Here is a 27,841-nt window from a genome sequence, read left to right as displayed (position 1 = left end):
CAAAGCTGCCAAAGAAAACACAACTTTAATCTGTCAACATTGCATACATTTGTAAAACATTAAGCCAACACAACAATATTTTCTGAGGAACAGTCATATGCTGTAGGCTATTTTGTCTGTCATTGGCTAAATTGTTAATCATGTGAGCATTACTGAAGATTATGGTATAAAAGCATTCGATTTGTAACACTCTGAACATACAGATACAGCACACACATCTCCAACACGCTTTAGCTAAAGCATTAAGAATGAAGTTCAGAGTAGCAGTTCTTCTGCTTCTGTACAAATGTCTTGTTTTCGCTCCGAATATCATATTCGCGACAGAATCTGCCGTCTCAGGATTGACTTGTCCTTTGAAAACATGCACAGATGTACTGAAGGAACTTGGAGCCACAGAGAAGCAACTAAAAGATCTGGAAATCAGACTGGCTAAGAGTGAAAATCAGACTGAGGAAATCAAAAAGGAAAAACAAGATCTGGAAATCAGACTTGCCAAGAGTGAAGCTCAGATTGAAGAAATCAAAAAGGAAAAACAAGATCTGGAAATCAGACTGGCTAAGAGTGAAGCTCAGATTGAGGAAATCAAAAAGGAAAAACAAGATCTGGAAATCAGACTGGCTAAGAGTGAAGCTCAGACAGAGGAAATCAAAAAGGAAAATCAAGGTGAGACGACACTCAAAAAAGTGATTGAAAGCAGTTTTTTTTTTCAAAAACATGAAAAAACAAGAAATTCAACTAGATTCAGGGAACGACTCTGTCCATAAATTTGGCAGCTTACGTGTGTTTATCTCAGAAATATTATCCTTATACTAGTTTATCTCAGATATAATAATTTCTTCGCACCTGCACTCACAACTACCTAATAGCCAACAGCTTTGTCACACTGCCTGTTTTATTATTGCTGACCACCTATCAAAATCTGTGTGGCAATGCTGCTCGACTCGCTGGACAGACAGAGATATAGTGAAGCCCAGACCTGTGTCCATTTAACCCTCATGTACTGTTCGAATTCTGGGTACGATCGTGATGGTCCGGGTCAAATTGACCCTAATTGGATTCTATACAATTCCACAAAAATCACACTATAAAAAAAAACATACAATCATGTTTAAATAATTAACTTTTAATATCAATATTTTTCACACATTACAAAGAATAAATATCTGAATTTATGATTAATAAAAATATTTTTAACCACTATTTTTAAAATGGCCCCTCCCCCGACCTGTGGGACATTTACCATTATACATTTATAACAATAATATCTTAGTCTAAACCTAAAGTAATCTTGACAAACTATATATCGTTTGAAAGCTTTCAGACTCTAGTTTTCATATTTGGTGACTGATTTTCAAAATAAATGACAGAACAATAGATAAATAGCGATAGATTCTTCATTTGTGATGCGGTGCCAAACTATAACACGCTCTGATTCTTTCCTTATGTTTTTTTTTATGTGTTTTAGGGATCGAATTCAAATCAAATATTAATATTACTCCCCAAACTTCTAATGAATAGGATGTCTACTTCATAAATATTTTGAAAAGTATGGAAAATATGGTTCAGATCACTCAAACCATATATGGAAATTGAAGAATCACCAGTGGAGTTTTGATGTCATCTAGTGAAAAAGTTTGGTACTGCGCACAAAAAGTCTTACTAAAACTTGTTTTTTTGAGATATCAACCTAAAATTCAGCACAGAACTTGTTCAGATATGTAACTTTGATTTTCTTGATGTTTTAGAGTTGAAAATGTTTTGTAAAATATATATTTTATATAAAATATAAAAAATATATATTTTATATATTTTAAATTTTCATAAACTTTTTTAAACTTTACTTTTACAACTTTTTTTTTTTACTTTTTACTTCTACAATAATCTGTGAAGTTTTCCCTTTAAAAAGATACCAAACTTAAGTCTGTGCTCTGAAGTATTCAACATTTTTAACAATTTAAATTAGAAAAGTCATTTTAATATCTATGCTCAAAAAGTGGGATAGATAATTAACAGGTAAAACAACTTTATATTTCCACAAACTTTGAAAATAAAAAGCAGTTAAACTCATTAAGACACTGACACATCAGTACTAGAGTTGAGGAGTTCTGACATACAACACAGAAGTGTTTTGAATTTAGGGTCTGTAGTTGATTTTGAATGGTTGCCTATGGGGGTCAAATTGACCCACGAACAGTACGAACGTATAAAATTTCTGTATGCACATTTCACAACACATCAGTGTGTTGAAACTTTGCATGCATGTTCATGACCCTAAATGAGAAAAAGTCACAAAATTTCAAGAAAAAAAACAAAGGTTTAATATTATATCAGGTAGCTTGAAAAAATAAATGATAGGTAATTTTTACCATCTGTGGCTGACAAAATATTTTTCTGTATTGAAATAAGTGTGGAAAACCTAATTTTTTAGCTTCATAAGGTAGTAAAAAAATAAAATAACAAAATATAACCAAGAAATGTTATTATTTTGGGTCAGTACAGTTGCCTTAGAGCGTTAAAATATGCGGGTCAAATTGACCCGCGAACATCACGAACGTAATAGTAATTTTGTTTGTATATGTCAAAAAACACCAGCATGTTGAAACTTTGCATGCATGTTCATGATGATAAATGAGAAAAAGTAACAAAATATCAAGAAAAAAAAACATAGGTTAACCAGTATTTCCAACAACTAGAAAATCTAAACGGGTCAAATTGACCCCCAACCTAACATAAGGGTTAAATCATCATACTCAGATGTCATAACTTTTTTAGGAAACACTCTGAGATTTGGACAATGGAGGATCTTGAAATAATATGACAGATATAAAAAGAAATAACATTGTATCATAGTTAATGTTCATCTGTTATAGTTCTATTATGATTTTTATTCATTCAACAGATGGTTATAATAATGCCATTATCTCAAAGAATGGTTGTTTCAGTTTATGACTTTAGTGAAATATGAATTTGAAGCTAATGATTTTAAGGTGAACTTGTTTGAATTGAATAAAACCCTGAAATAAGACTTTGTACAATAAACCAGAGATGAAGGGTTTTCATATTTACTGTCATCTACCAGTGTCAGAAATTAACTTTCTCTTATGAGACAAATGATTTTCAGGGGTATTTTTCTTTTACATTTATATAGAATTTATTTCCTAATCTTATTAAATATGTATGCTATCTATAAAGTTAAATTCTTAAAGGATTAGTCCACTTTTAAATAAACATTTCCTGATAATTTACTCACCCCCATGTCATCCAAGATGTCCATGTTTTTCTTTCTTCAGTCGAAAAGAAATTAAATGAAAACACACAAAATATCGCATTGAACGTACTTCCGGTTTCCGCATTCTTCAAAACGCTTATGCTGTATGTCCCACGCCTTTCCTATTCTACTTACGGAACGAACGCGGCACCAGTTTCGTTTCTTCACGACACAATCACACAGAGGGTTTCCACAGCGTCATTTTCTATGCAATGTCTCGTTCCCTCTTCAGGGAACAAAGGTTACAGTCGTAACTAAGACGTTTTTTACACTTTCCGATTTCAATATTAAATCAAAAAACAAATGACCAAAAGATACACAGACCGAACACACTGAGCTTTCCTTTCCACCACTTTAGGGCCTCCATAGTATTGTGCTGTGCATTTATGAATTTTATTTTGTAAATATATTATTTTTGAGGCTGATCTGGCTCTTTGTGAATTGGTCAATACAATGTCAAATGTAATGAGCAAAACATTATTTTATCATAACAACAATGCATGCAAGCAAAACTGATCTTGCTTCGAATTGGAGATTATAAAAATGATCTCTGTTACATATTTTGTCAAACAAATAATCAGCTACAATGCAGAACACACACAGAAGTGAAGAACAAAATTAAGAAATTAGATATAAATTATCACCAATGCCAACACATTATAAAATCACCATATAAGTGAGTGATAAGTTTAAAAAAAAAAAGTGGACATGTTATGGACATGTTCTCAAGGTCATGATTGATTTTTACGGATTTATAAAGGATTCTTGATGCCCATTCATCATAAACATTTTACTTTTATTCATATTATATAAACTTTTTTTCACTTCAAAAGCTTATAAAGTGGGGTGATTTGACAATGCCGTATTGACTCTTATTCTACCTGGCAGAAATAAGGCGGTCCTGAAGACGGCGCGATTTGATCAGATGAAAGGGCCGTGCTCAACGTTTTCTAAAAACTCCTTACTGCAGCTTTAATGAACCCTTTGAGCCGTACGGTCCCACATATGGGATTTAGTTTGTTCGGCGATGTCACATGACTGCCAGATTCAAACTGTGCTTTTGCACTTTGACTGCGAGACAGACATGCTCAGCACTTGTCATATGCAGTGTTTTCAGCCAAGTAATGTTTTTTTAAGGTTTCAGACATTTAAATACGCATAAGCACCAATAAAACAACACATTTAGAGTTTGCAAAATAACACTGATGTCAGACATGAGTGGAAGCAGCAATAACAATCCATTCAAATATAATTTGCCGACATTTAATCATATCAGACACACATAATGGGCCTAAGTAACTATAAAGTTTACTCTGTTATTCTTCCAGTTCACCAGCTACTTACTTTTATAGGGTTAAGACTAAATTTTCAGACTAGAATGTTGTTCCAGGATCAACAAAATATGTTGACTACTGAATATGACTATATGAATATTTTTGGTGTGCCAAAAAAACAAAACAAGATAACTTATATAGTGATGGCCGATTTCAAAACACTGCTTCAGGAAGCATCAGAGCTTAATGAATCAGCGTATCGAATCATGATTCGGATCGCGTGTCAAACTGCCAAACTGCTGAAGTCACGTGACTTTGGCGCTCTGAACAGCTGATTCGACACACTGATTCATTATGCTCCAAAGCTTCCTGAAGCAGTGTTTTGAAATCAGCCATCACTAAATAAGTTGTGCGCACATATGATCGGTTTCAGCGTGGAGCTCCGCTTTGTGTTTAACAACACCAGCCACGTGGATCCTAGCTCATATACAGAATAAAGTATTCATGTTTAAAGTTATAGACATATTTCACACATTCTCCTGCACCAAACATGAACCAGCACAGCGTATGCACACATATTTCATCAAGTCTTCTTCAAATGAATTATTATGTGCAAAATGGACACTGATACAGTGGTGTAGCCTATCTGAACACGATGACGTGATTATTCTAATAGAAAAAAAGACTGATTTAGATAGAAAATTCACAGAAAAATGGACAAAAAATAAATTAGGTCTTTATTCTTTCTGTGTTAAATTAAGTGTTGTTTATCATGAGTCTGTACTACTCATAAATGTAATGAAAGTATTATTAGCCCTATTAAATATTCTTTCGCATTTCTCCCTTGTGCTAGGGAGTTTGTCATTTTTCTCTGTGCTTATATATTAATATTCATTTCTACCATATTCTGTATAATGTGTGTGTTCTATATCTGTGCTTTATTGGTTGTTCTCTTCCCTCTTCCCCCCTCTACACTCCCACTTTTCCAGAGCTTTGAGGTGTGAACGACCAGGGGAAAACAGGAGGGGGAGGGGGGGGGAGGGGGGGCGCAGAAAGAACACCATCCCCGAAAAAAATATTCATAATTAAATTACTAAGTCATCACTCTAAAATGGAGTGTACTTGTGAAACATTCTCTGATTGGAGAAATATTTACATAATTTACAGCAAATTCTCATGATTGAAATGAGTCAGCATAATCCAGGAAGCCAATCACGAGATATTGCTCACACAATTATGACACATAAAACCCCACAAACACACAGATGCTAACTAAAACTAACATGTAGCTTTCATGTGTCATTTGAGCTCATAACATGCGTAGATTGTAGAAAATGGCACATCATTATTTACAGTGGATGCTCCCGATTGAAATTAGTCCAAGATCAACATGATCGCATGCATCGATCACGAGTTACTCCACGTAAAAGAACGATTTTAAATATAACCATCAGGGGGCGCCAATGGCTAAACAAAAAAGCTACCTTGGTTCCTAATGCTGTAACTTTTGATTTCTTTATGTGATCACCATAAAATTTGATTCAGTTCACATATAGAGTTATTGCACATCAAATATGAAATATATGTAAAATTTTACTTGAGAACTTTTTTTTGTAATTTTTGTAATTATTTTCATACAGGTATGCAAATAAATATTTGAACTTAACTAATTTATTAGCAATTTTCTTTCAAGTGTTTTTACAGACACAATGATAAATGTTACATAAAGTAAGTAATAATAAAGACAAAGTCACAGTTGTGAGATATAGCCTACACTGTCAGTCACAAGCCAAAACAACAAGACGATCACAGTTCGGTAACACTTTAGAATACTGTTTCTTACTTACTGTATCACTAATAAGGAATTACTGAAGAACTAATAGGTAATTCTTCATTAACACCTAATTCACTACTGTTAACTACTAATGAAGATGTGTTAACTAATCAGTATGAAATAGAATCTTATGATTTTGTTGAGTAACAGTTAGCTAATCAATAACTAATTAATTCTGTCATAACTCCTGAAGAACTATTAATTATCTACTAATCTACTAGGAAACATAACTATGAAGTATGTATTAATGAACAAACACAATTACATTGAATTGTGACCCTTTCTTATTTACTAATGTTATCAGTAGTAGTATTATGAAAAATAGATATTAATTAAATAAAATAAACTTTATCGAGGTTTTTGCCTGTGTGGTAAATAACTGTTTTGTGAATGTGTTCTGTAAGAAATCATTTTCGCAAATGAACCAAAACCCCACTCTAAATGCCTTCACAGCCAACTTACCTCATATTAGGTTTTATATTTCATATACAGTACTGTAAGTGTGTCTGTTTTCCTCAGCATTATTACATTACCATTGAGTAAATTCCAGTATGTAAGGCAATGACTGAAGGAAAGTGAAAATACAGGGAACTCATTAGTAATTAATAAAGAAGTATTAGATAATTCTGCAGGAATTATTAGAACCTGAAACTGTATTCTAAAGTGAAGATTAAAGGAACCCATTGGTAATTAATAAAGAATTACCACATAATTCTGACTCAAATCAAACTTACACTGGGAAAAAAAAAACACTATTAATGTAATAATCTAAACACCTTTGAATGCAACACATCCACTAGTTTCATGATATCTTCCTTTATTTCAGATACAATTGAGCAGAGACTTAGAACACACTCATTATACACAATAATGAATATTAATACATATGAGCATGGAGAAAATGACGACAAACTCCCAAGCACAAGGGAGAAATGCGAAAGAATATATAATAGAGCTAATAATAGGCTACTTTGATTACATTTACGAGCAGTGCAGTCTCAAAATCAGTCTTTTGTCTATTAGAATAATCGTGCCGTCGCGTTCAGATAGGCTACACCACTGTATCAGTGTCCAGTTTGCACATATAATTCATTGGAAGAAGACTTGATATGTGTACTACACAGTGCTGGTTAATGTTTGGTGCTGGAGAATGTTAGATGTCTATAATAACTTTAAACACAGATACTTTATTCTGTATATGAGTTATGATCCACATGGCTAGTGTTATTAAACTCACCACGGAGCTCCGCGCTGAAACCATCATACGCGCCCTCCACGTCTATATCATAACAATTGTATTTTTCATGTGTTCGTATTCAAACTCCAGTTCTGACCACATCGCGAGCAAAATACAAACGACACTCATGTGCTGCTGTGCTGGGAGAAACATACACACGGCTCGCGTGTTTGAATGCAGAGGTGAATGAACAGCACTTAAGTGACATTTGAATTCTCTGACCCATACCCTAAACCAATGCAGTCTGAGCCGGAAAGAGAATTAAAGCATAACCAACTCTTTTTTACCACATTCAGTGTTATGGAAAAGTACCATCATAACAGAAATTAAAAGCAACAATTTGAGACCAGAAATGCATCACGTAACTGTAAGAGTAAATAATAATTATAATAAAAAATAATTACCATGCACCCATTTGTAAGGAAGGTTGCAAATTAACTAATTTCTCTAGCCAATGTTGTCACGTCACGGGACAAAAAAACGAACAACCCGAAGACCCGAAAGATGAACTAATCAATTCTCTTTCCGGCTCATACTGCATTGGTTTAGCGTATGGGTCTACAGGTGCTGGTCATATAATTAGAATATCATCAAAAAGTTGATTTATTTCACTAATTCCATTCAAAAAGTGAAACTTGTATATTATATTCATTCATTACACATAGACTGATATATTTCAAATGTTTATTTCTTTTAATTTTGATGATTATAACTGACAACTTGTTTTATTCATATCAGACGCACATAGTATAAGTAACTATAAAGTTTACTTTATTTTTCCCTATCCCTTCCCTACCTCCAAAGTGGGGAATGGCAGAAAAAAATTGAGAAACACTGTCTTATAGGCTCCACTTCGGAAAAGTAATTTGGCACAAAGTGTGAATACCAGGACATCAGTCCTAAGAATGAGCGTAATTTGGCTGCGTCAGTGGGAGCTGGTCCTTACAATATAGCCTGAATATGCCAGTCATTGGGTTGTACGCCTTGCGCAGGAATGATGTGTCAAGTGAGGAAGGCTTCTGCAGCTGAACTTGCATTTTGCTCAATTCATTTTAAGACCCACGTGCTGTAGTGTTGTTAAAACAGCCTGCAGTTTGCGATCATATTCAGCTGCAGTGCGTCCATACACAATTACATCATCTAGTAGTTCTGAATCCCATGAAGGCCTTTCAGTATTGTAACCATAATTTTTTGAAAAGCTGCCAGCACAGAGGCCAAGCTATATGGTACCCGACGAAAGCGAAACAACACTTCATGAGTGCTAAAATCCGTTCGATCTCGGCTGTCCTTGTGATGCATCAGTTGGAGGTATGCATTGTTCAGCTCGATGCTGGAAAACATTCTGTCTTACACGGATGCAGTCCGGCAGTACTTTCCACAAGCGCAAAGTGCAGCGATCATTTAAGCAGTCTATTTTTTCTGCACTGCACCGCGCTGAATTAAAATGATAGTGCACTGTTCGCATTAAAATAATATTGATGCGGAAAAACTAGTAATTTCACCATAAACACATACAGTCTCTGTTACACTGTCAACACTTTTGGGTAAAGCAAGGAAAATGACACCTTACCAGGCATTTAGGTGAACAAGGAGACATAAACAATAGCACTTGTCTCTTCATGAAGGTGGAAAAACAAAATTCTTTATGACCTGAGGGATTTCTTGTAAAAAGATTTTAAATGCATAAGTCTTTTTCTGACGATGGGATCTCAGATAAGCAGCGCATACAAAGGGTGTTAGAATAAATTAACCTGAATTTGAATGAACGAATTCAAGGCAACAATGGCTGAAAAGATATAGATTTAAAAAAAAAAAAAATTATTTAATTTTGTATGATCTACATAGGGCTATAAATGTTTAATATAAAATATTTATTATGAAATGATACATTATAATATAAGGTTCCAGTTTAATAATACAAAAATACAGAAAATGGTTTTTATTTAAAAAAAGACAACATTCCTTCTGTATATTTACAATTTGAGCGCATCTCTCACCGTCTGTGTGACGCACACAAGAGTGTCCTTCAACGATTCAGTCGCTGTTCTGACACTGTTGTGCTCATGTCTTTCAATTCATAACATTAACAGAGTAAATAAAATAAAGGTAAAATGTGAGTAATTCATTGCAGAAAAGCATCTCTCAATCTAAGTCATTCTTCATTTAGGGGTAAAAACCTTTGCAGTAAATGATATTCATGATATTGTCTTGTTGATTTGACTTGTGACTGACAGTGTAGGCTATATCTCACAACTGTGACTTTGTCTTTATTATTTCTTACTTTATGTGACATTTATCATTGGGAATGGGAATTGGCCTGTGAGATTTACATGCCAGGCCCCTCCCTTCGGCATCCGAGTATAAATAAGGCCGGCATACTCACCTTCATTCATACTTTTGCTTCAGAGCCGATCGGCTGATCATCCTTTCACCTCCTCAAAGAGTGAATTTCTGAACTGAGAGAGCAAACAACAATTTTAATTGCTTCGACTGTCTGTTCTCTGGTGGCTGCTCGTATCTCTCCAGCTGGTTGGGAAGGCACGCTCAGCGGTGGGTGTGACGGCGCGCTGCCCACAGGACAGTGCTTCGGTTGGTGAGGTGTACTAAAAGAGCAAGCACAGGTGATCAGCATCTTTTTCAAGATGTCTTTTCGTCCGTGTGTTTCTGGATGCGGGCATTTCCTGACTTCCTCTGACGGCCACGATCGCTGTCTCACGTGTCTGGGGAAACCCCACGCTGAGGCAGCGCTCGTGGATGGTACATGCCCTCATTGCCCTCATGTTGGCATTGAGATCGCGACTCTCCTTCACGGAAGTGAGAGTCCCCTCTGCTACTACTCCTGCGCCAGCGGCTGTAGCGGCTGCTGGCCAGGTTAGTACTCTGGGAGATCTGAGGATTACAGTGGGAGCCACTTTGTCGGGTCCGCCCCCACGAACCTCCCACTCCTCCGCAATGCCATGTTCCATCGAGCTGCCGGCTGCTGCCGCGGGGCCCTCCTCGGGGGTGCCCCGTGTCACTTTCGGTGCTCCGGAGGAGGATCAGATGTTGCTCGCTGCATCGGGGAGTGGGTTTGCTGATTCAGAGGACGACGATGATTCCGAACTTCCGCCCTCAGTGGTGGTCGCTCAGTCTGAGGCGGACTCTGAATTGGCGGCCATGTCCCGAGTGCTCGCGGTTGGATGATTGGTTTCTGGGTTCGGGGCGCAGTTCACAGCCGCGTCCCGCCCCAGTGCCTTTCTTCCCGGAGGTGCATGAGGAGCTCCAGAAGACGTGGATGGCCCCTCACACAGCCAGAAACCGTTCTTCTGCCTCCTCCGCTCTCACTACCCTCGATGGTGGGGCTGCCAAGGGGTACGTGGAGATTCCACAGGTGGAACGTGCGATTGCGGTGCACTTGTGCCCGCAGTCCGCAGCCACTTGGCGGAACCGTCCGCGTCTCCCGTCCAAGGCGAGTAAGACCACGGCCGCTCTCGCTACCAAGGCTTACTCAGCCGCTGGACAGGCAGCTTCCGCCCTGCACGCCATGACAATCTTGCAGGTCCATCAGGCGAAAGCTCTTAAGGAGCTGCACGAGGGTAGTTCTGAGCCAGGGCTGCTGCAAGAGCTGCGCACGGCGACTGACCTCGCCCTCCGGGCGACGAAAGTCACGGCGCGCGCCCTGGGTCAGACAATGTCCACCCTGGTGGTCCAGGAACGGCATCTTTGGTTGGACCTGGCTGAGATGAAGGACGCCGACAAAGTTTGCTTTCTCGACGCCCCCATCTCCCAGGCCGGCCTCTTCGGCGACACTATCGAGGATTTTGCTCAGCAGTTCTCGGCAGTGCAAAAGCAGATGGAGGCCATTAAGCACATCCTGCCCCGGCGTGATGTTGCCACCAATCCGCCGCGGGCCGTGGCTCCATCTGCTCCTCGCCAAGGGCGTCCTGCTGCAGCTCAGGCTTCTGGTGGGTCGGATCCTTCCCATCCTCCACGAGCCTCCTGCAGAAAAAGCGACGCCCCCTGCCCAGGAAGAAGAAGACTAAGAAGCGGCCCTGAGACAGGAGACTCAGTGGTAGAGGAGGTTGCTCGGCAGGAGACGGTGACCGCACTGCTCCTTCCCCCGGGAGAGGGCCCGGGGATAAATCCTGTGTTCCCTTTTCTTTTTGTTCCGCCGTTGGCCCAAGGGTCAGCGGTACCCACGTTGTCAAAGAAAGAGCAATTTCCAAAACTCCTGGGTCATATAAGAAGGTCTGTGCTGAGCGTCCGCTCCCTCTCTCTCAGCAATTCCTTCCTTCGCCACGGGCAGGGTCTTGGCGCCCCGGGGACGCAGAGCCTCCCCACGTCACCCTGCCCACTTGGAGCCATGTGAGTGGACTCCACTCACAGCCTCAACTTCGGGACGCACTGCCTCCCGGGTTGGGCCACAGTGCTCCATGCTGCCCCCCCGTGGGTACTTCTGTTGTCCGGATGGTTCCACTCGTACGGTGCTTGGGGGCGTGGCTACGCCTTCCCAACCCGTCCCGTTGGCTCATTCGGACAATCAGACTCGGCTACGCGATTCAGTTCTCCAGGTGTCCCCCCAGGTTCAGCAGCATTCTGTTCACCTCGGTGACAGGTCCCAACGCCTCTGTCCTGCGGGCGGAGATTGCGGTTCTTTTGGCGAAGGACGCAATAGAGCCTGTCCCTCCAGCCGAGATGAAGTCTGGGTTTTACAGCCCTTACTTCATAATACCCAAGAAAGGCGGGGGGTCACGACCAATCCTGGATCTGCGTGTCTTGAATCGGGCCCTTCACAAGCTCCCGTTCAAGATGCTCACGCATTCTCACGTGCGTTCGCGCCCAGGATTGGTTTGCAGCCATTGACCTGAAGGATGCGTACTTTCATGTCTCGATCCTTCCTCGACACAGACTGTTTCTGCGGTTTGCGTTCGAGGGGCGGGCATATCAGTACAGGGTCCTACCCTTCGGGCTGTCCCTGTCTCCTTGCGTCTTTACCAAAGTCGCAGAGGGGGCCCTTGCCCCGCTCAGGGAAGTGGGCGTTCGCTTCCTCAATCGATGACTGGCTCATTCTGGCCCAGTCCCGAGAGCAGTTATGCGGACACAGGGACCTGGTGCTCAGTCACCTCAGCCAGTTGGGGCTTCAGGTCAACTGGGAAAAGAGCAAGCTCTGCCCCGTGCAGAGCATCTCTTTTCTCGGTGTGGAGCTGGACTCGGTCAACATGACAGCACGTCTCACCAACGAGCGTGCACAGTTGGTGCTAAACTGCCTGAATTCGTTCTCGCGGAAAACAGCGGTCCCACTGAAACAATTTCAGAGGCTCCTGGGGCATATGGCATCCGCAGCCGCGGTCATGCCGCTCGGATTGCTTCATATGAGACCGCTTCAGCACTGGCTTCATGACTGAGTCCTGAGGTGGGCATGGCACCGTGGCTCACTCCGTGTGATCATCACACCGAGTTGTCGCCGCACATTCAGCCCGTGGTCGGACCTTGCTTTTCTACGGGCCGGTGTGCCCCTAGTACAAGTGTCCAGGCATGTTGTGGTTACAACAGATGCCTCCACCACCGGCTGGGGTGCCATATGCAGTGGTCAGTCGGCGTCGGGCTCCTGGACAGGACCCCATCGCCACTGGCACATCAACTGCCTAGAGTTGCTAGCAGTACTCCTTGCTCTGCGCCCGTTTCGACCACTGCTGCAGGGCAAGCATGTACTGTAGCGCACATCAACCACCAGGGTGGTCTACGCTCCCGTCGCATGTCGCAACTCACCCGCCATCTCCTCCTGTTGAGTCAGCGGCAACTCAGGTCGCTGCGCACCTCCTACATCCCGGGCGAGCTCAATCGTGCGGCCGACGCGCTCTCACGACAGCTCACGCTCCCGGGGGAATGGAGACTCCACCCCCAGGCGGTTCAGCTGATCTGGAGCCGATTCGGGAGGCACAGGTAGACCTGTTCGCCTCTCTGGAGTCAGCCTATTGCCAGATGTTTTATTCGCTGACCGAGGGGACCCTCGGCACGGATGCACTGGCACACAGCTGGCCCCGGGGCCTAGGCAAATATGAGTTTCCCCCAGTGAGCCTCCTTGCACAGACACTGTGCAAGGTCAGGGAGGACGAGGAGCAGGTCTTGCTAGTTGCGCCGTACTGGCCCAACCGGACCTGGTTCCCGGAACTCATGCTCCTCGCGACAGCCCATCCCTGGCGCATCCCCCTGAGGAAGGACCTCCTTTCTCAGGGGCAGGGCAACATATGGCACCTGCGTCCCGATCTGTGGAACCTCCACGTGTGGTTCCTGGACGGGACGCGGCAGACTTGAGTGGCCTACCGTCCGCGGTAGTCGACACCATCACTTCGGCCAGAGCCCCCTCTACGAGGCCCGCTTATGCCATGAAGTGGAGTCTGTTCGTTGAGTGGTGTTCTTCCCACCGGGAAGACCCCCGGAAATGCCCGGTCGTGTTGTGCTTTCCTTCCTTCAAGAGGGTTTGGAACGGAGGCTGTCCCCTTCCACCCTGAAGGTCTATGTGGCCGCCATCACAGCGCATCACGATGTGCTCGATGGCAAGTCACTAGGAAAGCTCGACCTGATCATCAGGTTCCTCAGAGATGCCAGGAGGTTAAATCCCCCTAGGCCTCACCTCATTTCCTCCTGGGACCTCTCTGTTGCCCTCTCGGGCCTACGGAGAGCTCCCTTCGAGCCCCTTGAGTCAGCTGAGCTGAAACATCTGTCTCTCAAGACAGTGCTCCTGACCTCCTTCAAGAGGGTTGGGGACCTGCAGGCATTTTCGGTCAGCGATTCGTGCCTGGAATTCAGGCCGGACTACTCTCACGTTATCCTGAGACCCCGGCCTGGATATGTGCCCAAAGTTCCCACCACTCCCTTCAGGGACCAGGTGGTGAACTTGCAAGCACTGCCCCCAGAGGAGGCAGACCCAGCCTTTGCGTTGCTGTGTCCTGTTTGTGCCCTGCGCGTTTACGTGGACTGCACACAGAGCTTTAGAAGCTCTGAGCAGCTCTTTATCTGTTTTGGAGGTCAGCAGAAGGGGAAGGCTGTCTCCAAACAGAGGTTGGCCCACTGGATAATGGATGCCATCACCTTGACTTACCAGTCGCAAGGCGAGCCGTGCTCCTCAGCAAAAATATGAATGAAGGTGAGTATGCCAATTCCCATTGGCTTGTTTTGTACCCTTGGAGGTGATTGGGCTCCCAGGCGAGACCCCATTACGTCAGTATCGATGTAACGTCTCCGTTCCCTCCTTCTGGGAACGGGGGTTACAATAGTAACCTAGACGTTATTTTACATAATTTACAACTCTAAACAATTTAGTTTATATTCTACATTAAACATCTATGGAACTGTAGATCATATAATAATAACAATTAATATCAAGCTTTGTTTATTGCTGCTAGATTATCTGAGAGGCATAACCAGTGTGAAATAATGTGTACCATTGTAATCATAATGTTGCTAATGTAAGGAGGGAACAGACACAGAAATTGGTTCAGTCTGGTGAACTGAAGGAGAGATCGACTCGTCAAACACTGGGTCACTTCTAACAGCACTAACATGACTCTACTGTAGCCCGGATTTACTGTTAAAATCACAAATTCAAATACTGATGATACCAAATATGTTATTAGAAGAATTTAAACCAAGACACAAGTTTTATGATTTTAATAACTGAAGCTGAAATGTGTCTTCCATGTATTCAGTAATTTTCATAATAAACAGTAGAATTATAATATACTGTCGGCTAATCAAATGATTGAGCAGGAGACATTTATTGATTGATCAGAGTCTCTTTGAAGAACATTACTAAGGAGATTGAAGTTTAATCCAAGTCTTATGAAGCGATATGATTTCTCTGTATGGGGAGCAAAGTGAAATTTGATCCTGTTCCCTCTGATCAGTTCATGTCTACAGAAGACAAATCAAATAATATCAATAATATTATCAATAATATTGTCAATAATATCAAACCCTCAGTAGTGTCTGTGTCAGGAAACAGCAGAGGCATTTCTATAAATATCTTCTGTGTTGGAGGATTTCTGCATGTGTGAGCGATGGATGCAGGGATCATTTTCTCCTGACATGATAATCACACTCTTCATGTCTCTTGATTTCCACAGACATTGTTTCCTGGACCAGGAACGACTTCCTACAATGTAAGTCACTGAGAAATCAAGCAGAGAAACTCACTGAGTGAGAAAACACGACAGAAGAGATTTAGAGTTGATCATGATAATGATGATTTTCACAGGATATCTGCTCAACTGTACTGAGACACTGCTGAAATACTGAACATGAAGAGTTCAGATACATTAAAAGATCAGATTGATCATTCCTGATTGTGATGTGTTTTATCTCCATCAGATTCCCGTCGGATCACTCTAGATCTGAACACAGTGAGTAAATACATCCGTCTGTCTGAGAGCAACACAGTGATTACTGGCACTTACCCAGAGCTTCAGTCGTATCCCCATCATCCAGACAGATTTGATCTTCCTCAGGTGTTGTGTAGTGAGAGTGTGAGCGATCAACGCTCTTACTGGGAGATTGAGTGGAGAGGAGATAATGTGGAGATATCAGTGTCATATAAGAGCATCAGCAGGAAGGGATGGGGTAATGAGTGTTCGTTTGGAACTAATGATCAGTCCTGGATTTTGATGTGCTATTCCTCCAGTTACTCATTCAGACACAATAAGATAGACACTAAACTCCCTGTAAAGCCCATCATCAGTAGAACAGGAGACTATGGGAAGAATTACTATAGAACAGGAGTGTATGTGGATCACAGTGCAGGAACTCTGTCCTTCTACAGCGTCTCTGGAGACACAATGAGCCTCATCCACACAGTCCAGACCACATTCAGTCAACCGCTCTATCCTGGGTTTAGAGTTTATTATGGATCATCAGTGAAACTGATTTGATGAATCAGAACAGAGAGACTCTACCCTTAATGCTATGAGCTGATAATGAATCAATGACAGTGAGACTCTACCCATAATGCTTTGAGCTGATGATGAATCAGATGTTATAGAGTCTGTTCATTACATTAATACTTAAATATCACGACACAATAAATTGATGAAGAACATGTGACTGTCATCAGTCATGTGATGTTCCTCTAGTGTTTGTGCTCCAATCATGAATCAGATATGAATTGATGATGAATATGAATCATCGTGTGAAATATGATCATTCTGACATCATCAAATATGACATTCATCATCTCACTTCATTAAATATATTTACTTTAACTACTGTTGAATTATTATGGATCATAATTCAGTTATTTTATTCACTAAAACGTGAAAATGTGCAGTTTGCTGAAGTGATCTGAACAGATATTAACTGAGATATAATGCAAATATGACTGTAGCTGAAGTATTTGTGTCAATACTGTATGGAGGACCAAATGACTCAAAATCACATGATGAAATAAATGTTGAAATATTGTAATAAATGTTGAACTCAGTGTTCATGTATATTGTGTCATGTGGTGTCGTTATGAGGAGCAGGAGTGACACTTACAGATTTAGATCCACTAACCCACTGAAAAATAACATCAACAATCAATTCATCAATTTAATCATTCAAACATTAATGGACGTTTTTACATGTTTGAATAAATACACAAACTTAAAACTGTTTATTTGATTCATGTTTTAAAACATAGATTAATAGAACAATAAAAAGTACATTAATAAATAATTTTAAATCTCTTTTTAAAAAGCATTGGTCAATTGCTTTTCTTTATCCATTTGTCAATTGAGTTTAAAACGCCATTGGTCAGGACACACGTGGAGCAACCAATCAACTTTCACCTCAGTCTGAAGAGCCAATCCTCTGTCACTGTAAATGTAACACGCGGTGTCATTGGACAGTGAGAACAACTATTCGTCAGAGCCATTAAATATGAGAGTTGAGACACTCTGACTGAAAGAGTCTGAAACCATCTACTTCTCTACTATATAGTAGGAGAAAAGCAGTAGGCAAGAGAATAAGTGTGTCAGAAACCTCAGTGATCATAAAAGAGTAGCGAGAATTACCCGGGTGACGTACCGATTCTCGTGAGATTCTGACGTGTCGAGATGCAGCAGGACTGTAAACACGTGATTGTTAGATCAATAAGTTTGAATAAAGCGTTGTTTCATGTGTTGTTGACTTGTGTGTGTGTATTTATTTATTGTGATGTTACTTTTATTCCTATTGTCAGTAAATCAAATATAATAATTGTATTAATTCATTTCTTGACTGTAAATTGCTCAACAGTGTCTGCAGTTGATGTGATTATGGCTTGTGTCTTGATTGTTGCAGTGCGACTTCTTTCTGCTTTATTTCTTTATTTTTATTTAAAAAACTAACTTTTCTCAGCCGGCGATGGTTTTAAGGATGATGGTTTACCCGAGACTGACTTTCAATTATCATTTGAAGTATTTTATTCATATCAGTGTGTAGGAAAACGTTCACTGTTGTAACAGCAAAAATATAATAAGATTACTCATATTTAATATTTGTTTTTAAAGGGTCACATGAATAATTTCCATCTTAAATTGTACATCTGTAAATTACATCATAAACTCTACACTTATGTGCTTTTTTAATTTTTTGTCTCACAAATAAATTCACTTATTTCTATTAATGAAAATGACTTAATCACAACATGTACTGCCTTTTTCAGGTTAAGATCATAATGAATAAAGCATTTTTTGTTGTCAAACATGCTTTTATTCTGTCTTGTTTATACTGTAACCATAAATAAAACACAAACTAAATATAAAATGCAAGATATAAAAAACTGCTTAAATTTTCTGTGTCATTGAGAAAGATCATTTTATCACATAAAAACATGTTCATGAATAAGTTTCTGTGAGAAAGATCCTAATATCTGACATATAAAAGCAGTCATACTTGCTAAAAGCTTGTGTGTGTCGAACAGTAATGAGGAACGATCTCAAACGCTCATTAAAGCAGAACTAAGTAACTTTTTTTACCTTCATAAATAGTTTTCAAAGTCCTTACGATGGTTAATTGACTTGTAGTGGTGTGTTTGAGGCATCCACTAACCCCCTCTGGCACGTCTACACCAGAATACAGCACTTGCAAGTTGAGCTGCGGCGAACCGATACAATCTCGCCTCATGTTCACGTTCACACGAGAGTGACAAAATGCTTTACGGCAATTCAATATACACTCACCTAAAGGAACACCATACTAATACTGTGTTTGACCCCCTTTCGCCTTCAGAACTGCCTTAATTCTACGTGGCATTGATTCTTTAGAAATGTTGGCCCATATTGATAGGATAGTATCTTGCAGTTGATGGAGATTTGTGGGATGCACATCCAGGGCACGAAGCTCCCGTTCCACCACATCCCAAAGATGCTCTATTGGGTTGAGATCTGGTGACTGTGGGGGCCATTGTAGTACAGTGAACTCATTGTCATGTTCAAGAAACTAATTTGAAATGATTCGAGCTTTGTGACATGGTGCATTATCCTGCTGGAAGTAGCCATCAGAGGATGGGTACATGGTGGTCATAAAGGGATGGGCATGGTCAGAAACAATGCTCAGGTAGGCCGTGACATTTAAACGATGCCCAATTGGCACTAAGGGGCCTAAAGTGTGCCAAGAAAACATCCCCCACACCATTACACCACCACCACCAGCCTGCACAGTGGTAACAAGGCATGATGGATCCATGTTCTCATTCTGTTTACGCCAAATTCTGACTCTACCATCTGAATGTCTCAACAGAAATCAAGACTCATCAGACCAGGCAACATTTTTCCAGTCTTCAACTGTCCAATTTTGGTGAGCTTGTGCAAATTGTAGCCTCTTTTTCCTATTTGTAGTGGAGATGAGTGGTACCCGGTGGGGTCTTCTGCTGTTGTAGCCCATCCGCCTCAAGGTTGTGCGTGTTGTGGCTTCACAAATGCTTTGCTGCATACCTCGGTTGTAATGAGTGGTTATTTCAGTCAAAGTTGCTCTTCTATCAGCTTGAATCAGTCGGCCCATTCTCCTCTGACCTCTAGCATCAACAAGGCATTTTCGCCCACAGGACTGCCGCATACTGGATGTTTTTCCCTTTTCACACCATTCTTTGTAAACCCTAGAAATGGTTGTGCGTGAAAATCCCAGTAACTGAGCAGATTGTGAAATACTCAGACCGGCCCGTCTGGCACCAACAACCATGCCACGCTCAAAATTGCTTAAATCAACTTTCTTTCCCATTCTGACATTCAGTTTGGAGTTCAGGAGAATAAATGCATTATAAATACATGCCCTAAATGCATTGAAGCAACTGCCATGTGATTGGTTGATTAGATAATTGTATTAATGAGAAATTGAACAGGTGTTCCTAATAATCCTTTAGGTGAGTGTACACATAGCGACCCCACACAGTATGATCTCACTTCGATCATACCAAAACGACATGTATTTCATCATCAGTCATAGCGGAGCCACTAAAAAACAGAGGAAACCATTGTCCGAAGATACTCGGAAGAGAAAACGTGAACTAGACCAAGAGAGAGCTCATTCTCGAGTCAACCTTGGACCAGCTTTAACGGAATGGCGTCAACTGAAACAGAGCGAAGGACTTTAAACCGATTCTGACGTGGCTTTTATGTTGTTGAACTTGTAAGTAACTTTGCCAAACAACTTTATTTTCTTACTATTTCCATTAGATCTATTGTTATTTCATGTTCTTCGAGATATAACCACTGTTATGTCATGTACTTAGCTTATCGGCTCGCAGAGATGCAAGCATGCTAATTCACCTGCTATGTTACTAAGTGGTGGGATTGATGAGTGTTTCTCTATTTGTCATGTACGGGCTTTATGTGAGACAACTGCAGTTCAACCGGTAGTTTCAATAGTATAGTAAATTCCCAGAATATTGTTTACATTGCGTCAGCGACTGGCTTCACTTTAGACCAATACAAGATTTCAAAGCTAATGCCAAGGCATGTGTTGCTCCTGACTGTTGTCCAAGTTGAGTATTCATTTCCTTTTGAAAGATTTACATACTATTGACAGTGTACTGCACTGGTGAGCGTTGTAGTCCAGAGCTGCGCTTGGAGCATTTACGACAGTGTGATTCACTGAAGGAACCTGCAGGGGGAGCTTCGCAAATCCTGCTTAGTTCTGCTTTAATCAGTGCAGTTTCACACCAGAACTTGATCATAATGCTTTGTCTCTCAATCTCAGTCATGAGTTTGTTTTGAAGTGATCATGTGACAGACACTGTTTAAACAAACAGCATCTGCTGGTTAAGGGAGGATTTGAAACTGGTTTGAGCTGGTCAAGTGCTGCTCATAAACTGGTCCTGGACCAGCATAGGTTCACTTTCAAATGGTGTCAATAAATAAAGCTGTATAACTGAAATAATTCTCTTAAAATAAAAGGCTAGCCTTCTTTCCATATTTTGTTCCTCAAATCAAGCCTCAAAATTGCACACATTTTTCTTTAAATAAAAGAGGAAAATGTATCACTTGGTTTTAATAGTGAAATCTTTGTAGTGTGTGTGTGTGTGTGTGTGTGTGTGTGTGTGTGTGTGTGTGTGTGTGTGTTTCCTACAAAGAAATGTAGAAAACACAATAGGTTACACACTATCACTGAATTAAATGATCTACACATCTTTACACAGCTCATATTTCTTATCAATATACATTGAGTGACACAGTGAAGTAAACGAACACTGAAACTGTGATGATTAAAATGGCATCTTAAAGATTCACAATAAGGTCACACAGAACACTATACAGTGACATCAATATCAGTTTTAATACACAATAAGTCCAGAATCACACCGAACACTATTGCAGTCGTGAAACTGTGATCATGAATCCAGCAGAACGTAACGATAACAGACATACTTTGACCCAAAATAATCATATTCAAACATTTAACATTAGTTAAGTTCATTACTTACACACACAAATGAAAGAGATCATGAAGAAGTGAGATCTTCACTCTCTCTGTCCCAATATGAACTAACACAGTAAGGTGGATATATGCTGCACCCCATCAGTTATATTTGGTGCTATACTGCCACCTGTTGGCACATTTGTGTAACTTAGAGGAGATTAAAGGGTTAAAATGAACCCAAAATGAAAATAATGTCATTAATTACTCACCCTCATGTTGTTCCACACCCGTAAGACCTTCGATCATCTTCAGAACACAAATTAAAATATTTTTGATGAAATCTGATGGCTCAGTGAGGCCTGCATTGAGAGCAAAGCCATTGAAACTCTCAAGATCCAGAACCCTCTATGGTACAGAGCTGCCATATGGCCACAATTCATTTCTACTCATGTCCTTGTTATTCAGAACAAACACAATATATTGTACTATGGGAATTAAAAGGCCTTAAAGTTGCGAATGATGTGCTGTTGTTAATTCCCATGACATTTGTATGTCCCTTAAACACTCTCTTTCCCACTGAAGACGCTGTAGAAGTGCTCCAGAAATTGCTCTATTTAACTAATTTCTACACATCTCTTCTCAGAGGGGATTTTTTTCAGCATCTTTGATAAGTAGATTATAAAGTTTTAATCACAAATCAACTTTGTCCAACAGAGTTTTACTGTAAATTGAGAAAATATCAAGGTTTCTTATGGCAGCTCTGTACCACAGTGGAACTGCAGCTTTTCCCCATTGGGATTTTTTATAGATAACTGCATCAACAATATGATTGCACTTATTTATTTATTTTAAAGTGTTTTTTGTAGTATAGTTGTATTTATGTATAAATAACTATCAGTTTCTAAAAGAAATGTGCATTTAAATACAAAAGAAAATCATAATTTTATAGAAAAACTACTTTTTTGACCGTTTTCCATTGTGGTACAGAGTTGCCATATGACAACGTTTCCCTAAGTTCCCCCTCAAAAATCCTTTTTGGATTTCATAACTGAAGCTATTTCATGCAATAAAAACTTATTTGAAAAAATACTTCATGGTTAGAACATAATGCATACCATAGAGGGATAAAGCTGCTAAAAACATATTTGAATCAGTTCATGTGAGTTCAGTGGATCTATCTTAATATTATAAAGAGACAAGAATAATTTTTGTGCTTCAAAAAAACAATATCTAGTGATGGGTGATTTTAAAACACTGCTTCATGAAGCTTCGGAGCGTTTTGAATCTTTTGTTTTGAATCAGCGGTTCGGATCGCGTGTCAAACTGCTGAAATCATGTGACTTTGGCGCTCCGAACAGCTGATTCGACACGCTGATTCATTTATGATCCGAAGCTTCCTGAAGCAGTGTTTTGAAATTGGCCATCACTAAATAAGTCGTTATTTTGTTTTTTTGGCGCTCCAAAAATATTCTCGTCGCTTTATAATATTAATATTGAACCAATGTACTCACATGAACTGATTTAAATATGTTTTTAGTACATTAATGGATCTTGAGAGAGGAAATGTCATTGCTCCCTATGGAGGCCTCACTGAGCCATCGGATTTCATCAAAAATATCTTAATTTGTGTTCTGAAGATTAACGAAGGTCTTACGGGTGTGAAACGACATGAGGGAGAGTAATAAATGACAGAATTTTAATTTTTGGATGAACTAACCCTTTAAACATCTTGGTACATTTAAAATCCTTTTCTTTCTTTTGGCCTAATATTGTATAACCTCTAGTGTCCTAAAACAAAGGATAGGGATACAATAGTGTCATTGTTGCATGCAGCCAGTTCCAGTTATCAGGCTTCCACTTACCTGTGGTGGTGATCGAGCTTCACCCATTACAGCATCACTCGAGAGCAACTTCATTTCCTGAAGTCATGTGGTTTTAGTCTTCCTTCAATAGCAGAGATTCTGCAGGTTTCTCTGACTACAGTCAAACACTGCATGAAGTAAGTTCGGTTTTATGTTTTTATTTTCATGCATGAAAAGAGCATTTAGAGTGAATTGTTCAACATTACTTTGATAAGCAATAACACTTATGTTTACATATTTGTTTCAGGAGGTTCAGTTTGAATCGCTCTCTGGCATATTCTGAAGTAACCGATGTTGACCTCGATGCATTGATCACAGACATTGTTGCTGGAGAAGACCATCTGGGATCAAGGGTGTCAGGGCACAGTTGCGGGCAGCTGGAATTCGTGTACAAATGCACAGTACGCAGGAGCTTGGTTCGAATCAACCCAAGGGCAGCAGCACTACGGGTCATGTCACAAAGCCCACACAGAAGGTTGTACAGTGTTGCTGGTCCAAACTCCCTGTGGCACCTAGATGGCAACCACAAATTGATAAGGTAGATATCGGTTTCCCCTGTATTGCTAACTTTTTTTTTACTTGGTTTAATTTGCTGGATAACAACCCTATTGTGTCTAGATTATTTGTCAAGGTACCAGCACAATAACACACTACAATAACACAGCAACATGTCATCTAAATAACAATAAAACTCCAGAAAATATTTATGTAATTTTTCAATATTACACGCCCTAGTTTTTATCCGTTCAAAAATGAACTAAACAAGATTGTGTGTGATGAACCTGTCATCGTTTGTCACTGGCAAAAGGAAACGTCAACCTCATGATTCTGCCCTTTCTTAGGAAAAGGATTATAAGTGGCAATGACAGGGATTTGTAAGTACTGTGTAAACTAAAGAGTTTCTGGGAAAAAAACTGAAGATTTGGCTGGTTTTACAGCAAAAGACGATGAAATGTTAAAGGGATAGTTCACTCATGAAATTCATCACATTTACTTACCCTTAACTTGTTCAACACCTGAATGAGTTCCTTTCTTTGAACACACAAGAATACACTTAAAAGAATGCTGGTAGTCATTGACTTCCATAGTATAAAAACAAAAATACTATAAACTTTTTGTGAGGCTTTTCAGTAACTTGTTTTTTTTTTTAATTAAATTAATTTCTCTTTTTCTATTTTATGTTTTAGATGGAGAATTGTCATTCACGGTGGTATAGATGGCTACAGTCGTCTCCTAGTCTTTCTCCATGCCTCAAACAACAACCGCAGCAGCACTGTAATCACTTCCTTTTTGAATGCTGTGGCCAGGTATGGAGTGCCCTAGGGTCAGAACAGATCATGGAGGAGAAAACCGTGATGTCTGTGTGATGATGAACATTTTCAGGGGCTCAGGGAGAGGCAGCGCAATAAGAGGCAGGAGTGTTCACAACCAAAGAATTGAGAGGCTCTGGGGTGACGTGGCGGGGGCTGACCAGTGTATATTACAATCTATTCCACTTCCTGGAGGCTGAAGGTATCTTGGACATAGACAATGAAATGCACATATGGGCTCTTCACTTTGTGTATGTGCCAAGGATCAACAGGCATTTATCAGCATTTACTCGACAGTGGAACAACCATGGGCTGAGAACTGAACAACACCAGACACCCGTGCAGATTTTTCTGAAGTCATTGCGTTTGGAAACAAAGATGAAGTTCTCAAAGTGAACACGTACCTTCACTCTAGGGGTCAAACAATTAAAAATCAAGTCAGGAATCTTGGTGTGATTTTGGAGTCAGACCTGAGTTTCAGTAGCCATGTAAAGACAGTAACTAAATCAGCATATTATCATCTCAAAAATATTGCAAGAATTAGATGCTTTGTCTCCAGTCAAGACTTAGAGAAATTTGTTCATGCTTTCATCACCAGCAGGGTGGATTATTGTAATGGGCTCCTCACTGGTCTTCCCAAAAATACCATAAGACAGCTGCAGCTCGTACAGAATGCTGCTGCCAGGATTTTGAGCAGAACCAGAAAACATGAACACATCACACCAGTCCTCAGGTCCTTGCACTGGCTTCCAGTTGCATTTAGAATTGATTTTAAAGTACTGTTACTTGTTTATAAATCACTCAATGGTCTAGGACCTCAATACATTGCAGATATGCTCATAGAATATAAACCTAACAGATCACTCAGATCATCAAGATCAAGTCATTTAGTAATACCAAGGGTTCACTCGAAGCAAGGAGAGTCTGCTTTTAGCTGTTATGCCAGCCGCAACTGGAACCAGCTTCCAGAAGAGATCAGGTGTGCTCCAACAGTAGCCACATTCAAATCCAGACTCAGACTCTTTTTACCTATGCATTTGCTGATTGAGCACTGTGTTATGTCCAAACTGTTTATACTTTATTTTATACACACTATCTTTTTATTCTTTCAACTATTTTTCTTATTTTCATTTATTTAATTTTTAATGCATTTTATATATTTTATGTATCTCTTTTATTTTCTAATTTTTAATGCACTTTATATTTTGCTGTCTGGTTGAAAGAGCTGAGAGAATTAGGAAGTATGTTTTTTCTTTTTCTTTTTTTTGTTTATCCCTGGATGCAGCTCTGTGACAAATATTTTTTTTTTTATTGTGGTTATCCCTGGAAGCAGCTCTGTATAGAGTTAGTCCAGGAAGATTTGTCTGTAAGGGTACTGTTTAACCCTTAAATGCATACCTCAGGTCTTTAGTGACCCGGGACATCATTCACTACCCTCCTCCTCGTTCATTTTTTAAAGTTAGACATCAACCTTCTTGGTATTCCTCAATCAATTCATTATAAAGAATATAACAAGAAAAAAAATCATAAAATTATAAAAGAATGCCTATTTTTGTATTAATTTTTTGTAAAAATTGTATAGGGTCGCAAACGACCCGAGGTGTGTATGAGTGTACATATATTTTTTCTGCTCGACAATAATTGAGTCTTAGATGACAGAATAAGTGCAATTCACCTTTATTCCACAAGGTGGCAATGTCTGATACACAATGCTGAAGTGACAACTCATTTAGACAGAAAACAAAATAATAAGAGAAACATGAAATGGCTCAGCGATTTACTGCAGAGCAAGTAATCAAATATGACTGTAACTGTCACTGGATGGATCTGGTGAAGCTGTTAGCGATCGAAATATTGATTTTGAAGATGTTGAAAATTATATAGTTCTGAGAATATGTTTGAGATTGCGAATGGGCTCATATTCGTGACCTCAAACATAAAACTAGCCCATTATTTGCTGAATTTACTGGGAAATGAGCTCTGACAAGGATAGTGATAAAACATCTGCTCAAACGGAGCCATTTCAAGCTCCAAAAGGTAACAAAATACGATTTATTTTATTCTTCTGTAATTGTTACTCTAATATCAGAGGAGTTTTATATTATCATGACAGGTAGAGATCCTTCCGTATTAGATATAGATCCGGGTCGATAAAGACCCGAATATGTAAGAATGATTGGCAAAACAGTCATGCATTTAAGGGTTAAACGCACAGCTGCCTGACAAATATTTTTTATTTTTTTGGAGTTATCCCTGGATGCAGCTCTGTATAGAGTCAGTCCAGGAATATTTATCTGCAGAGTCAGTCCAGGAAGATTTGTCTTCAAGGATAATGTTTAAACGCAAAGCTACCTGACAAATATTTTTAGTTATCCCTGGATGCAGCTCTGTTTAGAGTTAGTCCAGGAAGATTTGTCTGTAAGGGTAATGTTTAAACGCACAGCTACCTGACAAATAAAAACAGTTATCCCTCTGCGTGAGGAAGATTCATTTAGATTTGCACTGATGGATAGATCCGTTTAGATCTGCACTGACGGACAACAAAAAAACTCCCTGAAATTTTCTAACTCTTCCATCTAGATAGTGAATTTCTCTGTTTTTACTGTTATATCTATTTCTTATGTGTTCCATTATTATTATGTATTTGGATCTTCTTAATGTAAAGCACTTTGAATTACCATTGTGTATGAAATGTGCTATACAAATAAAATTGCCTTGCCTTGCCTGTGTTGTTCCTGTGTTGTTAAATAAACTACATGTTAACTGTGGCCCTCTTGTTCTCGTCTGTTGTCTGACACGGTGCATGCCTGGTTGACCTTTCACTGTCCTCCATGGCTAACAGGCTAATGCTACACTGTTGGAGAAATTTATAAAGAATGAAGTTGTGTTTATGAATTATACAGACTGCAAGTGTTTAATAAATGAAAATAGCGACAGCTCTTTTCTCCGTGAATACAGTAAGAAATGATGGTAACTTAAACCAACATTTAACAGTACATTAGCAACATGTTAATGAAACATTTAGAAAGACAATTTACAAATATCACTAAAAATATCATGTTATCATGGATCATGTCAGTTATTATTGCCCCATCTGCCATTTTTCTCTATTGTCCTTGCTTGCTTACCTAGTCTGATGATTCAGCTGTGCAGATCCAGATGTTAATACTGGCTTGTGTAATGCCTTGAACATGGGCTGGCATAT

General features: G+C 39.8%; 1 protein-coding gene across 4 annotated transcripts; it reads left to right on the top strand.

Moving 5' to 3' along the window:
* The first annotated feature begins 101 nt into the window (after nucleotides 1–101).
* Nucleotides 102–17,756, top strand: LOC125243360 (stonustoxin subunit alpha-like). 4 transcript variants are annotated; one of them, XM_048152997.1, is made up of 4 exons: nucleotides 102–474; nucleotides 505–600; nucleotides 15,719–15,754; nucleotides 15,963–17,756. In XM_048152997.1, exons 1-4 carry the CDS (start codon nucleotides 249–251, stop codon nucleotides 16,517–16,519), a joined length of 915 nt encoding a protein of 304 aa, XP_048008954.1. In that variant the 5' UTR covers nucleotides 102–248; the 3' UTR covers nucleotides 16,520–17,756. The 4 variants fall into 4 exon arrangements, with proteins under 4 accessions (XP_048008954.1, XP_048008937.1, XP_048008945.1 ...); XM_048152980.1 differs by having other exon boundaries at nucleotides 505–663; XM_048152988.1 differs by having other exon boundaries at nucleotides 102–600.
* The last annotated feature ends 10,085 nt before the right edge of the window (nucleotides 17,757–27,841 follow it).

Source organism: Megalobrama amblycephala, linkage group LG1, assembly GCF_018812025.1.
Source record: "Megalobrama amblycephala isolate DHTTF-2021 linkage group LG1, ASM1881202v1, whole genome shotgun sequence".
Taxonomy (NCBI): domain Eukaryota; kingdom Metazoa; phylum Chordata; class Actinopteri; order Cypriniformes; family Xenocyprididae; genus Megalobrama; species Megalobrama amblycephala.
The sequence above is the reverse complement of the archived record's forward strand: the minus strand, read 5'-3'. Positions and strand labels throughout refer to the sequence as shown.

Bases quoted from the DNA above. Each gene is read 5' to 3' on its own strand.
- LOC125243360 (XM_048152970.1), top strand. From the start codon at position 249: ATGAAGTTCAGAGTAGCAGTTCTTCTGCTTCTGTACAAATGTCTTGTT. The intron at 664-15,718 runs GTGAGACGACAC...TGATTTCCACAG, and splicing joins AATCAAAAAGGAAAATCAAG to ACATTGTTTCCTGGACCAGG. The intron at 15,755-15,962 runs GTAAGTCACTGA...TATCTCCATCAG, and splicing joins CAGGAACGACTTCCTACAAT to ATTCCCGTCGGATCACTCTA.